This window comes from Opisthocomus hoazin, chromosome 10 (genome assembly GCF_030867145.1).
Source record: "Opisthocomus hoazin isolate bOpiHoa1 chromosome 10, bOpiHoa1.hap1, whole genome shotgun sequence".
Classification (NCBI taxonomy): domain Eukaryota; kingdom Metazoa; phylum Chordata; class Aves; order Opisthocomiformes; family Opisthocomidae; genus Opisthocomus; species Opisthocomus hoazin.
The window spans coordinates 12286405-12301403 of record NC_134423.1 but is presented as its reverse complement, the minus strand read 5'-3'; the positions used below and the strand labels follow the sequence as shown (position 1 = coordinate 12301403).

Sequence of the window (14999 nt, the reverse complement as noted above, 5' to 3'; positions counted from 1 at the left end):
GGAGCTGACTTGAGCAGGCGTTGAGAGACGCACACAGTATTTGTGCGTTGTGAAGGTGAGCCGCAGGACGGCATGGTTGGAAGAAAGAAAAGAACTGGGCCGCGTTGTCCTGTGCCGAGATGTCAGCCTGAGCCTGAAGTTAGGTTCTGCTTCAGGTGGGGCTCTGTGACTAAGAAAACTTCTATGAACACACAGAGAGCCGATTTCTCCTTCCCTTCTGCAAGCTCTATGTAAAGTAAAAAAGCTGGAGCTGCTGCGTGGTGGCTGGTGAACCGCAGGTGGTTAAAGGTTCATGAAAAGACGCTCAGGGCAGGCTCTCCCCTTAGCTGTGGGGAGCGTGCACAAGACGGTTTGATTTGTGCCGTCACAGGCAGCCGCTCAAGGAGTTGCTAAATCTCAGCAAGCTTTATTTCTTCTCCCATTCCATTCGGCGTGGCCTGTAGGCTCCTGTCCAGCTGCTCCTGCAAAACTGTCCCAGTCTGGTGTTCCTACACTGACACCTGCGGCAGGAACTCCTTTAAGCTGCCAGGTGAACGGCGTGTTTGGCTATGAAGCGTGCTGGCGGAGCAGCCTTTCTCTGTTTTCTCTGCGCTTGCTTCTCGAGGGGTTGGGTTGGGAAAGGAGTTGCTCAAGCGGTTGCAGAGAAATGAGGTGGGTATGTCGGGCAGGGGACGGTCGCTAGAGAAATTGCTTCAGAATCTGCTGGAGCAGAGTGACTGGCGGAAACTTCCTCTTTCAGGTCGCTGGGTGGAGAAGAGCAGGCAGGACTCTGGTGTTAGGGGACCGCTTTCTAAAAAAAAAGAAAAACAAACACCAAAGTTAGCACTGGTCTTTGGTGGTTTTTATTTCTAGCTTGGCCGGTGCTAGTGAGTATGTCACTGTGCTTCGCTGCAATTCTTGCTGATTGTGTGAGAGTCCTGTGAATCTTAATTAATAGGCTTGATTGCTAGGTCGTTTGCCCTGTTCTGGGAAGACAAATGACCATAAGCATGCCAGATCTGGTCTTAGCTGATGTGGAATAGCAGGGGAAAAAAAAAAAAAAAAAGAAAAAAAAGGAAAAAAAAAAAAGAAAAACCCCCTGTTTTACAATTGGAATGTTGCGCACTAATACTGTTCCAGATACTTTGGCCCATTTCAGCAGTAATCAAGTATTTTGGTGGTAGGCTGCAGCTTAGCTTGATTCCAGGCCAACTTGTTCTGGAAGCCAAAGCACACAAAACTTCACCAGGAAGCAAAACTAAAAGAACAACCCTCCTGCTGCTGCTCTGAAGTGATCTGTTTCACTGCTGGGGAGGCAGGCAGTACGGCAGTGAAGAAAGGAGTTGGTGCAATGCGTGGACACGGAGTTAAGGAATGGATTATAAAGGGATATCTGGGGTGCACTGTGCTACAGCAGCTATGGATGGCGAGAGCGTAGGGCAGAAAGCGGGCAGCGTCACGTGTTGTCCCAAAACACTGTCTCTTGCTGCTGTCACTGGAGTCCTGGGCCCGATGGGCTGCCCCAGCGAGGCACGGTTTCTGTGCATAGTCACGCTGGTGAGCGACGTTATTAAGGTGCTGCGGTGTGCTCCAAAGGCCGTGTGGAAGTGCCCAGTACTGGGGATGCTGGTGCAGTGTATTCACCTGGAGTAGGGTAAATATTGCAGATCAACTTGTTTGCGTTCACTAGTGGAGTCTGCATACCAGGGAGTAAAAATTTAACCGCGGCGTGCCCGTTCAGAGCTGGTGAGCCGGGGGCTGCGTGGAGGTAGGACTGAACCGGGGGAGCGGGCAAGAGCTGTTAGCTGGTGTGACAGCAGAGGGGGAGAAACATGCGTGCGACCGTGGACTGTCAGCGTAGTTCTGTATGCGAAATGGTAGCACGCTGACCCAGAGCGAGCCTTGAAATTTTTCGTTTCAAAGGCAGACTTTAAAGATACCGGGCTTTGTTTTTGTGTAAAATGGTCATGTTAGGCAGAAAAACCAGGCTCAAATGCAGAAGTGCCTGTGTTCTCCAGTTTGTTTTCAAAATGAGTCCTGAAGTTGTCTTTTTTTAGCTTCTGTTGAGATGGAGGGTTGTAAGTCAGCACACACTGCTCCCAGCTAGCTCCGCTCTGGGAGCGTTTGTGGTATGCATAATGGCTGTTGCTTGTGGAAGAGGAGGAGGAAAAAGTCACTGCTATTTCTCCTTTCAAGTGTGGATTGTGACACCCTTTGAGAAAAATGTATCTTGAAAGCATGAGGCAAAGATTGCCTGGAAGGTGTGCAGCATGAAGGCAGCAGAGAGGTGGAAACTACCAGCGAGATGAAGCGCCGTTCTGTTTGGTCTCGGACAGCCGAGCAAATAATTGTAGAACAAGCTGGCAGACAAAAGAGCTGGCTCAGCTTATGACATGGGGGCGGTGGGAATCCTGTCAGCACAAAACAACAAGGGAGTAGAGTTGCTTTTCAGGGAGCCACAGTCCCGAAAGAAGAGCTGGCGAGGGGGTGTGTGCTCCAGCTCGCTCGCTGCTTGGGCTCGCTCGAGGCCCCTGCAAATCCATCACGGCTCTGACAGCCGAGGGCTCCCGCAGCCATCCTCGAGAAGGGCTTTGCGGGCTCCTTGTCTTTGAAGAAAAATGAGTTTTTCATTCCACAGGTGAAAAATGTTGGTTTTAGCAGACATTTGGGTGTGGGTCCTCATCCCGTGGGCTCTTGCAGCGCTTGGCGGTGTCTCTGGTTGCTGGGGAGAGGCAGGACCACGGCCGCAATCTCGCTGGTGCTGCTTGGTCCTCTAGCACGAGCGATTTTGTCCGGCTGTTACTACAGCGCGCACATTAGCATGTGCATTCCTTCATGGAATGTCAAAGTAAAGCCAAGGTTTTCAGGCATCCGCCGGTACTTAACAGCGCCTTAAACGCAGCAAGGTAAGCTCTCCATCAAGAGCTGTTCAGAGAGTGGTTTGTGGTCTGGTTTGGGGGGATGTAGGATTCTCCGAAATCACCAGTCACTCCTGAAAATCCTGACCTAAACTTTTACAAAGGTCGTGGCGTTTATGAAGAGAACTCAGCTTAAAATAATTACTTTGCTTTTGCTCTAGGGTCTAGGAATGAGTGGTTGAGATTCCATAACCTTAAGTATGTGCCTCAAGTGTTGCGCGTGTTGAGGTATGGCTCAGGAGATGCGCGTTAATCCAGGGGGAGGAAGGTCCCGGGGAGAAAAATGTTGCATTTCACGCGGTGCATTTTTCACCTCCTAGTTACTTCAGATATCCAGGGCCCAATTCAAGGGTTGGATTTTTAATTCCTTATGCATATAACTGGGTGTTTTTCTATTTATGATGTGGTGGGAGGAGAATTCTTCGTTAATAGCCGCTGTTAGGTATTTGGCCCCTCTTACTGAAAGCTGTCTTCTGTTAGATTTTGATTCTCAGATTGCCAGTTGCCACTTCTCTTGAAATTCAGGGTTTAGGTTTCTTTTGATGAAGCCTTCATCCCTGTGACAGTCCGCTTCCGCTGTAGCACCTGACCCGGAGTTCATGCTGATACGTGATTTAAAGTACAGCGTCGGTGGTTGGAGCAATAAAGTCACCTTGTTGTTTAATAGACCAAATAGCGCATGGGAGAGGAGAGCCAAGAAACCGCTTGCGATACTGGCTGTAGGCAGCAGCCTGCAAACAACTGGTACCAGGGATCAGAGAATTCCCCTAGATCTTCATCCCAAGGGGTCATTCCACAACCTTCATCGAGCTTATGCTGTATTGCAGCGGCTGTAGGCAGAGCGAAGGAGCAGCGCGAGGAGCTCGTTTGCATCCCAGGGAAGATATGACTCGTTTGGGGGTTTGTTTGGGCACGAGATTTATCTTTAGGAGTAGTTGCAGCTTGTCTCCTTTGGTGCCAATTTATAGGAACTGCAGCTAACGCTGGAGACAGGAGGTGGAAGGAGCTCGACTGCGTTGTATTCTTACACTTCGATTTTTCTCACTTCAGGGTAAATCTGCAACTCTCATGTGGCCGTGAGAATTTCTCTTCCCACAGCCATACAGCGCAGAACAAATCTGCTTGTCGCTGACATTTTAGTTAATTCCTCTGAGTATTTGTGAATAGGAGTCATTCACAGAGAGTCCAACTTTTCCTTAAGGATAAGGAAGCAGATTCCTGTTTTGCAAAGTATTGTGCTGGTGGTGCAGTCACTAGGTCATGGGAGCACATAAAAGAAACGTCATAAAAAAAGGCAATTAATCTGTTAACTTCAGTCCGTTCTTTCCTTCCTTCCCCATCCTCCCTGCCATTCCTGAAATCACTAAGATGTTTTCAAAACCCGTCTTTGAAGCCTGAAGATATTGAATTGAGCTCTGTTATTAGGAAGAGTGGGAAGGGTTTATTCCAATTTCAGCAGAGCTTTAGCAGGCAGCTTGTGCAGGCAGTAATTATAACTTGGTTCTCCATGCTTGAGAACTTGCAGCTCAGGGCAGTAGTCCTGATCTTATCAGCGTTTTGTAGTACAACAGTTTTCTTTATAATAGCATCTGTTTCACTTCCTAAGGCTTAACTCTACCCACAAAAGGAATTTCTGTGGATTCCCTGATAATCCTGAAATTGCTGCCCCCGTACCTTTTCATTGACTCGGTGCTTTCGTTAACCCATGGGGTAGTAGAGGGGCTTTTTTTTTCCCTGCAACATTTAGCCCTGTCCCTAAGTGGGTTTTTCAGCAGATTTCTGGCATAAAACCTCTGTCAAAACTGCAGCTCTGCTGTAAAGGAGGTGCCGAATGATTCGGAGTTCCGTGCTGGAAGTTTTCTTTTCTTTTACGTGTTAAAGCTTTAGTGGGTTCTGTCCAGTTCAGAGTTTGCCATTTGAATACAACTTTGTAGTCTGGTAAAACCTCAGTGGGCTTTACCTGAGCCCCCCTCAAACAGCTGTGTGAAACTGGGGCGGGGGGGCAGGAATGACCTGGGAAAGGAGCATTCCCAGTTTCTCATCAGTGTCTCCGCTTGCACACGAACTGCAATTTGTGCAGGCAAAACTGGAGAAGCAGACGATGAGCTGCTGTTCCGTTTGCGTCAATACTTTGCTTTTTTTTTTATCAAGCACAGGGTTTTCATTAGTTCTAAGTCTCCGGGAGGGACAAACGTGTGAGATGAGAGGTAGGTGTCCCGCAGGGAGGGGCTGAGGCTGCTTGTTTGCAAGGTTTTTGTCCTCAGAAGAATGGGCTGGACAAGCAGGAAGGTGTTTGTCTCCTCCTTTTCGGTCTGCTTGGCAACTCAGGGTTAAAACTGGCTTTTGAATGTAGGATTGGAAAACAAAATTGCTCTGGACATCTGAGCTTCCCTCTAATAAGATATTCCAGGTGGTTAGGGAGTAATCCTAAAATAGCTCCAGATATAATTGCTTCTGCAGCCGGGGCCAGCAGCCTCTCGGGGCGAGGGTGGCCCCGGGGGCTCCGACGGCCTCGGAGGGGTCTGCAGCACGGAGAGGGGGGGCTCCCTGGCTCTGCAGCAGCCCCTGAGGGTGGCCAGCCCTGCCCGACACCTCTGCCCTCCCACCCGGGCTTCACGCTGGGGGCTCAAGCGCCACTTCTGCTGCCTTTTTCTGCAAGAAACCAGATAAATTCATTCCCGTGGTAAGGCCGGGTCTGTTTGTCAAACAGCAGCAAATGCCCTCGATATAAAGGGGTGGAGGGAGAGGCAGGGCTCTCCCCAGAGAATGACCTGCCTCTCTGAACAGTGTTTTTTCCTTCCTGCCACAATTGCCTGACTTATACAAAGGTCTTTTAATGACTTGTGAGGATACATTGATTTCTCAGGTTCCTGCTGTTGGTACAGAGGAGGGCTTCTCAGCGTAGGGTAACTTTGTTTTCCTAGGAGGAATGGAAAGGAAGCTTGATACCAAAGCTCCCGCCGACCTTGCTTGCTGCGCAGAATGTAGTTTATTCGCCCCACGGAGCACCTCTTGCTTCAGTAGCTTCGTGGGGCTCTTTGCTGGTTTACCTGCTCGAGTCGCTGTTCTGACCGCTGCCGATGTTGGGTGTCTCTGGCTGTAGCCTTGGCACGGACCCCAAGGGTTTGGTGAGCAGAGCAGTCCCTCAGATCAACGCCGAGCCCTGGGAAAGTGCCTGTCGGTGCCTGTATTCCGTCCTCTGAATAAATAAGGCTTTATTCCCCGGCTGCTGAGCTGACATTTCATGCCAGCCCGAGACTTTGCTAACGCTGCTACCCAAAACAAACCTGCGCTCTGTCCTCGCGTCTTCCCACCCCGTGTGTCAGTGCAGTGCACCCTCACTGATTTACACCGAGGCGGATCAGAAGCGTGCTCCTTATCTCTCCCAACAGCTTAACCTGGGGAGTGGTAACTGGCTTTGAACCTCCCCAGCTATTGCTGGAGGAAAGGCTAATACTGTCTGCTGCCTCTTGCCTCGGCTCGCTCCATGTCATGCCAGGTGATAGCCAGCTCTGCCAGTTTTCTGGACATATGGAAAACACTGCTGGCCTCGGCTAGCTTGAAGCCGCTTTTCCCTAGCGAGGTGTAGGGGAGCATTGCTTCTGGGCTCGAGCATCTCGGGATGTAGGTACGGGAAGCAGGGTGCATACGTTCTGGTTTTGCTCTGAATCAAACCTTAATCTTATTTATTGTTCCCAATTATCCTTTTTCTTTAAAGAAAACAAATAACTTCTAAATAATTTTTAATCCCATGGAAAATTTAATTCCTGGGAATTTTATGAAGTTCAAACCCACTGGCAGTAGGGCATTGTACCTACTTTCAGCCACCTTCTCTTTCCTGTCCCTGTCCTCAAGTGCAGCGGAATAAGCTCTCAGCATGAGCGAAGTTCCCTGTGAAAGCAAGCGCTTTGCTTCTCGGAGCACCCGGTTTAACACCATGAGCGGTTTTGCTCTCTGGGTTCATAATGGAGCACTAACATGGAAGAAAGCAGCTCAGCCCTCTACAGATCGTTCCGCCTTGGAGGGTGCGAAGCTGGGTGTGGGAGATCGCTGCTGCCTCCTGGAGAGACTGGCTTGTGTCTTCTCCTGACTGTTCACATAGGTTCGTTGGTCTGAGTTAACAATCAGTGGGAGTTTAGGAGCAGCTGAATGTTACCGTAATTAGCAAAAAACCCTGTGTTTTTATTCTCTGCCAGCAAAGGACACCCAGATGAATCCTCCTGTGAACAAAACCAGTCTTCAGATCTCTTCCTAGAGAGGGCTGGGAATTGATCTGCCGTAATAAACAGCTGACATAACAGAAGTGGCAATAATCCCCCATTAAATATCTTTCAGTTGATGGGACTCACTGGATAATTGACTTTCCAGCAGGAATTACTGGCTCAAACTAAATCAGCGGGCATTAGGGCAGCTCACTGCAGTGTTTTTTGAAGGGGGAAAAGTAGCTTTGCCTGGCTTTGACAAGAGCTATTCATCTTTCTAATTCAATGTATGTGTCACAACCAGATGACTCCAAGATCTCAGATACTGGACCACCGCTCAAATTCGCATGCTTTTCTTTTTTTCTGTGTTGAAACCTCTTTCTGTCTTCAGTGCTTTTGTGTCTGCGTTGGGTCGGAAGCTGCGTTGTTTATCAGGACAGGGCAGTCTGAGCTACCTTGCCAGGTGGATTTGGCTGTTCCCTTTCCTTGAGTGGCTCTGGAGCGCTTGCTCTGCCGGAGCTTTATGAATTTTATGGGTTAAAGGTGCTTCAACAGTTTATCAGAATTGTTCTTCTGGTCTTGGTCCTTCCACACAGCCAGAGGCTGCCTCTGCAGGTCTCCACCCTGGTGCTGGTTTCAGGATGACGAGGTACCAAGGAGAACAGGCCTAACTAGAGTAATCCTTTTAATTCCGAAGAACAACGAGCCTTAATCCAACAAAGCTGAGCTTTCCATTTCTGTGGGTAGAATCCAGATGCAGGAGCAAGGGTCCGGGGTTGGCGAGAAGCTTTCCAGTGGGATTATTTCCCTCTTCCTTTGGCGTGTTTTGGTTTTGTAGGCGAGCGGGGGGAGGACAGAAGGGCATTTCCATGTGTGTTAGGTGTCACCCAGCAAACAGACAGGAAGGATGCCCAGGTAGCACCCGCAGCTTTCACCGGGGGCTCTGGAAGGTCCCCTTGGTGAAAAGATGGACAGGGAGAGCAAAAGCAGCACCTCTCTGTTCAGATGTTGGACCTCACTACAGCAAAGCACCTGCTCCAGCAGGCGTAGCCTGCTTCTGTTTAGCAGATAAAGGCAGGCGGCTGGTGAAGGTGTTGGGGGCTTTCCTCTAGGCTGGTTTTCCCTGGCATCAACAAAACTTTATTTTCAAGATACGTTTCTACGGGGGGAAAAAAATCTTAGAGCTGAAAAACTTCCCTTACCTTTAGTAGTTCCCTTGAAGGCGAAATGCTGCTTCCCGCTTTGGGCTGAGTGTCAGAGATTCCAGGGAAGTGCACTGTGGCAAACGCACAAACGTCCCCGTCTTTTTGGTCTGAGCCCACGGCTGCTTTTGCGTGTGTTTGTGCCCAAAAATGTACCTTTGCAAGACTTTCTGGAATTGTCTGCAAAGTGTTTCCCTGGCGATCCTTTCAGCTTTTCATTTCTCCCTCCCTAGAACGGCAACGTGACCTGGAGCGATGAAGGCGATGGATGCCGAGGAAGAGAAATTTCAAGAGACTTTGCCAAGGTCAGTGTGATCGCTGGGGGTTTGGGGAAGAGGTAGCTTTGGGGAATTCTTCCCAGGATCTGTGGCAGAGGGAGACTACGGAGCCCTTCCTGTTCCTCTGTAGAGAATCTGTAAGAAAACTGCTCTGTCCTGAAGCCCTCTGCCTACAAACCTGTTATTTTTGTTGTTTATCTAGATATCTGTTTATTATGTTGTTTATCTGTATATCTGTTCTGTTGCCTTTGGTCACTGGAATGTAGTTTGAACTAAGACTTCATAACCAGACTTTTGCCATTTAAAACCTTAGTCAATGCTAAGCTGGGAGGAGAGTATTTTTGTTTCTTGAACCTGATTAGCACTGTGGTCATGGATCTGAATGTGGCAGCTGTGTCACATCGGCTAGAGGAATTCATTTTAAACTGAGCTGGCCCTTTCTGGAAGGGTGCAGCTAATTGCTCGGCAAATACACTGGTGCGTTTTTCTTGTGTGTGAGAAAGCAGAGAGCTTCCCAGGGACTGAGCCCAAAAAGCCCTCTTTCTTTTGGGCTAGATGAATACCAAGGAGCTAGCAGCACCTACGGAGAGGCTGAAATACGTGTTTCCCATCTTTGCTTTTCCCTTGAGCTGCTCCACAAGAGTGGCTACAACCAGCAAAAAAAAACCATAATCCTTGGAGTGATGCAGAAGTCTTTCTCGGTGCAAACAAGAGAAGGAATTAAATTCTGCTCCATGTATGGCACTGTCTTCTGTCGTGTTCTGTATCCTCCTGTATGTTGGTGAGAGACTGACTTCAGCCCTTCCAGCCTGTCACTTTGTGGCCTCACAGGATTCTTGATAGGTGAAAATTAGATTTTTCTGTTCAAGAGGTGCTTGTAGGAGATGATATTCTCATGTCTGTCCCTGAAAAGTCAGTGGATAAGGCTGGCATACAGTAGCTCTCCTTTGGAATGAGCTTCCTGTGAAACTTTGTTTTCAGTGCTTGGGTTTTGAAGCCTTTGAGTAAAATGATTTCTGCAGCAAATTGGTTCCAGGCTGGTGTCTGATATTTTTTCAAGGCTTTTTGGCTTATTTTAGAGGAGCCTTTCCTGCCAGGCATTAGTAGTTACAGGAAAGCTCTATCATTTCATCTCCTTTAAGGGAGTTGGAGTTTGTCACATAGGTGACAATCCCTGAAGGAGGGAGTCTTGATGCTAGGAGAAGCTGCAGAGAAGTTCACCTCCCTGGTGCCTCAAAGCTACAGACCATTCATCTGACCCAAACCTCTGTCACCTTCCTTCGGGTTGTCTCCTCGTCCTGTCCAGCTTGTCTTGGTAGTTGCTCTTCACTTTCTCTCTGCATCAGTGCTGTTAACCGAGCTGCGTCGTGTTCCCTTCAGGGTGCTGGTCAGCACCGTGCCCGGACGAGAGCCTGAGGGGCTGGGCAAGGGGAGCCGCAAAGAGGGTCCTAAACTGTCGCTGCAGCCTTGTCCGCTGAATTGCTCAGGCGTCCGGCCTTGCCTTGCCTTGCCTCTGTGCCTGGGGCTGCCTTGCATTCCCCCAGTGCAAACACTGGCTCTCCCTTTCCAAGAAGCTGATACTATTCATTTTCTGTCTCATTTCGGATTGTGCCTTCATTTTTGTTTTCCCCCCCCCCCAGCTCTATGAACTGGACAGTGACCCTGAACGGAAAGAGTTCCTGGATGACCTCTTCATCTTCATGCAGAAGAGGGGTGAGTGAGCATTTGTTTGAACGTGATAAGGTAAAACAGGGCAGAGGGGTGCTGCTCCAGTTTGAATTCCTCCCTCCTGAGTTTGAAAGAACAAGTCCAGCGCTTGAACTTGCAGATCAGGTGGAAGAGCAGCAGTAAGACTCGAGATATTTGCCTTGGGAGAGAAGGAGCTCAGTAGGAAAGAACTCTTCTGTAACTTAGTTTCACAGGCACTATTTTTCTGCCCTCACTCCTACCGAATACTCGAGTTGTCCACGCAGCGAAGAGCCCGAGAAGCCGAATTCCCCAAGGATTTTTGAAACAAGGCTGACTACCACTGGGGATCCTCTCGTCTCCTTTTTGGGTGGCATGATCACACAGCTTCTCATCTTTGATTTCTGTGGCATGTGGAAGCAGAGCGTGAATGCCTTCACAGTCTGCACAGAGTAGTGGCGTGCAGTCTGGGGACTGGGACAGCAGACACCGAGCCCCATTTTCCTGTAGATTTGCAATGTGTCAGCTTTCCAGTTAGTGCTTTTGTGTTAACCGAGTGCAAAGCGCACAGTGCAGAAACGTTCTCGCGTTCCTCCCTGCAGTGTCAGCAACTTGCATCTCTCCTTGCTGCAGGAGCGGCGATGCATGCGTGAAGTAGCTCAGCTGGGATGTCGCAAGAGTCTCTTTCTGTCCCCCAGTTATCAAAGTTCAATTCCCTCGCTGCAAACTAGTCATAATAAAAATGTACGTGTGTGTGGTATCGTATGAAACATACAGCTCTGAACATGGACCTGCTGGAGCAGGTCCAGAGGAGGCGACAAAAATGATCAGAGGGATGGAACATCTATCCTACGAGGACAGGCTGAGGGAGCTGGGGCTGTTCAGCCTGGCTCCAGGGAGACCTTGTAGCAGCCTTCCAGTGCCTGAAGGGGCCTGCGAGAGAGCTGGAGAGGGGCTTTTTACAAGGGCGTGTATTGATAGGACAGGGGATAATGGCTTTAAACTGTAAAGAGGGCAGATTTAGATTGGATATAAGAAATTCTTTACTCTGAGGGTAGTGAGGCTCTGGCCCAGGTTGCCCAGAGATGCTGTGGCTGCCCCCTCCCTGGCAGTGCTCAAGGCCAGGTTGGACGGAGCTCTGAGCACCCTGGTCTGGTGGAAGATGTCCCTGCTCATGGCAGGAGGGTTGGAACCAGATGGTCTTTAAGGTCCCTTACAACCCAAACCTTTCTATGATTCTGTAATTTGTCGTCAGTCCTTTGTGTTGCTCATTGCCCCTCCAAGCAGGCCAGGCCAGACAGACTCTTCCAACAAAGATGCTTCTGACAAAAAGTGTTAAATTGTGCTACGGAGCTTTGCATTGTTCCTGAAAAGTCTGCTGAGGTGAGGTGTGAGGAATGCACATGAAAAGGACCCTTTGCTCCTTCGCGGCATAACGCTCTTGGAGCATGCTGGACCAGACAAGCCAGGCTGTGCTGCTTTAGAGGGGGGGCAGCCGTACTGTGCCCGGAGCGTCGAGTGAAGTGGAAATACACGACAGCTCAGTCTCATCTGTTTGGAAATTACCTGATTGCCGGGCTGGAGCTGGAGTCTCATTTCCAGTTGTCTTTCGAAGCGCGCATCTTCAGGGGCGTCCCCGTCTGTGGATGGCTGGGTGACGAGCGGAGGAGAGGCTATCTGAAAGGTGGCTGTTGCAGGCGCTCTTCGCAGCCGCCTCCAGTTTTCCTGGCATGGCTGGAGCTGACAGCTGATCTGTGTGAATTTTCACTCTCCAGCAGCTTGAGGTTATGCTTCCAAGTTGGTTAAAAATTAGAGCCGGGCTTTGCTGATATTTTGGGCTTTTGTGTGCGGAGGCATTGCCAGGCTTAATTAGCTGACTTGCAAATGTTAACCTGAGCTCACATGTTAATGTAAGGGCTGGGATGACTGACAGGCAAGACAATTTGAAGGGTGTGATTGGCAGCAATAGAAACCTCCAGATACCTAGAGAGAAATCTGCTTAATACTTCAGTATCTCCTTCCTATTACCTTTTAATTATTTATAATTGGCATGTTCCCGGTGCAGGGGCTGAGCTGGCCACCAGCTGGTTGCTGTAGGAGTTTAGCTTTTAATCATCTGGGCATTTCAAAGTGCATTTGTTTTCTGGAGACTCCCTTGTTTTCTTGCTTGCTAGCAGGCTGGAAATGAAATAGAAGAGCCCCGGCGCCCATGGACGAGAGGTGCAGTGACCTGGCAGCCCTGGGCCAGAGGGGCTGGAAATTCTGTGCCCTTGCTCTGGGGCACTGGCTCGGGTGCAGGGTACTGGGCAGTTGTGGGCTTGCTTTATATTTTGGCAACCCCTAAAGACATAGGCAGAAGGGCTCTGGGGAGCTGAGTTTCTGCAGGGTGACCGGAGAACTGAATGGCGTGTGTTGAGCTATGGGAGGCAGCTTCGCTTGTGTTGTTGATCTGAGCTGCTGCGCCTTACTGCAAGGGAAATCTCCTGACTTGGCACGGCTTTTCAGAAGCTGTGCTGTCCACTTGTCCCACGCCTGCTCTCCCCGCTGCTGTCTGCAGCAGGGTTGCTGCTTTGCTAGTGAGCAGATTAGGCTTGCCCGCTGTGTTCTGTTCTGGGATCTTCAAAAATCTGGGAGCTTCCACAGCAAAGTTCTCGTAGGACACCATTCAGGCTTTCATTTCTCCTCCCCTTGCTTTATGTGCCAAAGGAGCATCCTGAACCAAACAGGGCTGAACAGCTGCCTTGTTCCGAGAGTGCCCCGAAGATGGATACAGCCAGGGCTCATTGCACCTGAGAGCAAAGTGCTGTGTTTCTTAGCTAGTACGTGTGAAGAGCCGGTTAATTTGCACCTCGTGTCTGAAGGGAATGGAAAGCAGCTCTGCTCATAAACATCGCTGGGGTAAGGGTGGGGATTTTGCTGTTGGCCGGGAGGAGCTGGAGAAGTGCTGCCCCTTGTTTGGGGCACAGATTGCTACCCGATGCCGAAGCCAAAAAGCTTGAGGTGAGAGATACATGACAGATTTCACAGGAGCTACTGAGTAGCTGGAGGGATGAAAAGACTTGGTTGTTGGTGCTGCTGTTAGGAATGCACCTAGAAATGTGAAGCCATGAAACAGGCTTAATGCAGATCAAATGTGCAGGTCTCATCTGCCTCTGAGCACAGCAGGTTGTCACTGAATGACCACAGCTGCAAGTGATAAAATGGGCCTTCAGTGGCAGTAATGATGGAAGAGGGAGATGAGAGGAAAGCTGTAACTCTTCCTTTGTTGGGTGTTTTATTCCTTGTATGTGTTTCGCTGAATGGGTCCCACCATTGCTGCGATTGAGGGGGCAGATGGGGAGAGGAGGGGAGACCAGCCGACGAGCGAGCGCAGTTAGTGTGCAGGGCTAACTTCCAGCCAGGCCTACAGCAGGACCGGTCCAATGCAGCTCGGCAGGGACGGTGCTGGCTCGTCGTGTTAATGCTTCCGCTTTCCCTTTTCTTGGCTCCTTCGCGGACTCAAGCCGAAGGTTGCCTTTCCTCAGACGGAGCGGGGATAAACAGCTTCAGCAGTGGCTTCCCCCCGTCTCCATTGCTGGCCTGGCGTCTTGTGACAAGTTGAGCCGTGATGTCTTGAGGTCTGGTTTCTCAGAAGCTGTATTTTTAACATCCTGCTGCATGAGGAACCGCTCTAGGAGCAAGGTTGTGGTTCAGGGCGGTTTCTTTAAGGGCGCGGGCTGCAGCTTCTCTGCTAGCGGGCTGCGTTGCAGGTACAGAGGCTGGATTTGTTCTGCCTGCTGCTGAGGGCACTGGTGCTAGGTGCCCAGGCTAGAGCTGCTCCCCTTACAATAACTCGGGGTAATCTTCTGTTCCCCCATCTTTCGTATTACTGAAAAGAATTGGATTAAAGCAATGTACATAGTCAGGTAGGCGAGTTCACTTGCTCAGACCAGGCTCGGTGTTGGGCATCTCCCACTCCTTTTCACATCTTCCTCACCCTGTGAACATACCCTGGAGCTAAATTTTGGCTCCGTCATTGTTGTGAGTGGTAGAAGGCGTAGGTATGATGAGGGATGTAGCGGTTAGCCCCATAGCCTGTACTAGGTAGCATAGCTGGACTGCTTTTTGTCCCCAGCTGGCGAAGGACTGTTAGCGGTGTGACTCTTGCGGTGGCTGAGGCAGCCACCGATAGCTGAGCCGCTTGTATTCCAGTGGCACTGGTCAGGAGAGGGTTGGAGCAGCGGGACCGTTTGATCCGCTGGAAGGCTCAGCAGTGTTGGTGCAAGACATTCCTCTTGAGCAAAGGTTTGGTGGGGAAGAGGTCTAACTGCATGCCACGGCGTGTTAGGGAAGGCTCCCTTCCAAGGGAAGCTGTTTTGTTCATTTGAAGTACTGCCTTTGTGAAGACCTCATAAAATGTTTCCAATTGTACAGCTCTACTAATTTTGTTCAAGGTTTCTGCGTGACCTTGGTTTTCCCAGATGACTTGACCGTTCTGGGTTTTTATGTGTATATACATAGAAGGGGCTTTGTAAGTCTGACCGTGTGGTTTTAATGTTTTCCTGCTGTTGTGTGCTCTGTCTGCACATTTTAGCTGTGGAAATACAACAAATCCACGGCATTGACAAAAGCATTTACTGGTGGATTCTTTTATCTGTAGGCTGAGTGGTGTTTATGAATGTTTGTCCGGGGAATGGGCTTCATTCTTCTCCTGATTCAGTTTTGCAGGTTTCTTCTTTTGATCCCCTGGAGAAG

At 49.7% G+C, this 14999-nt stretch overlaps 1 protein-coding gene across 3 annotated transcripts in view; it reads left to right on the top strand.

Annotated features, from left to right (window-relative positions):
* Positions 1-14999, top strand: part of ARID3B (AT-rich interaction domain 3B) — a 34549-nt gene that overhangs the window by 3697 nt on the left and 15853 nt on the right. For all 3 annotated transcript variants that reach the window (XM_075432238.1, XM_075432237.1, XM_075432239.1), the window contains exons 3-4: positions 8535-8606; positions 10220-10292. In XM_075432238.1, the coding sequence (XP_075288353.1) occupies positions 8535-8606; positions 10220-10292 (145 nt within the window). The remainder of the gene's footprint in view (positions 1-8534; positions 8607-10219; positions 10293-14999) is intronic.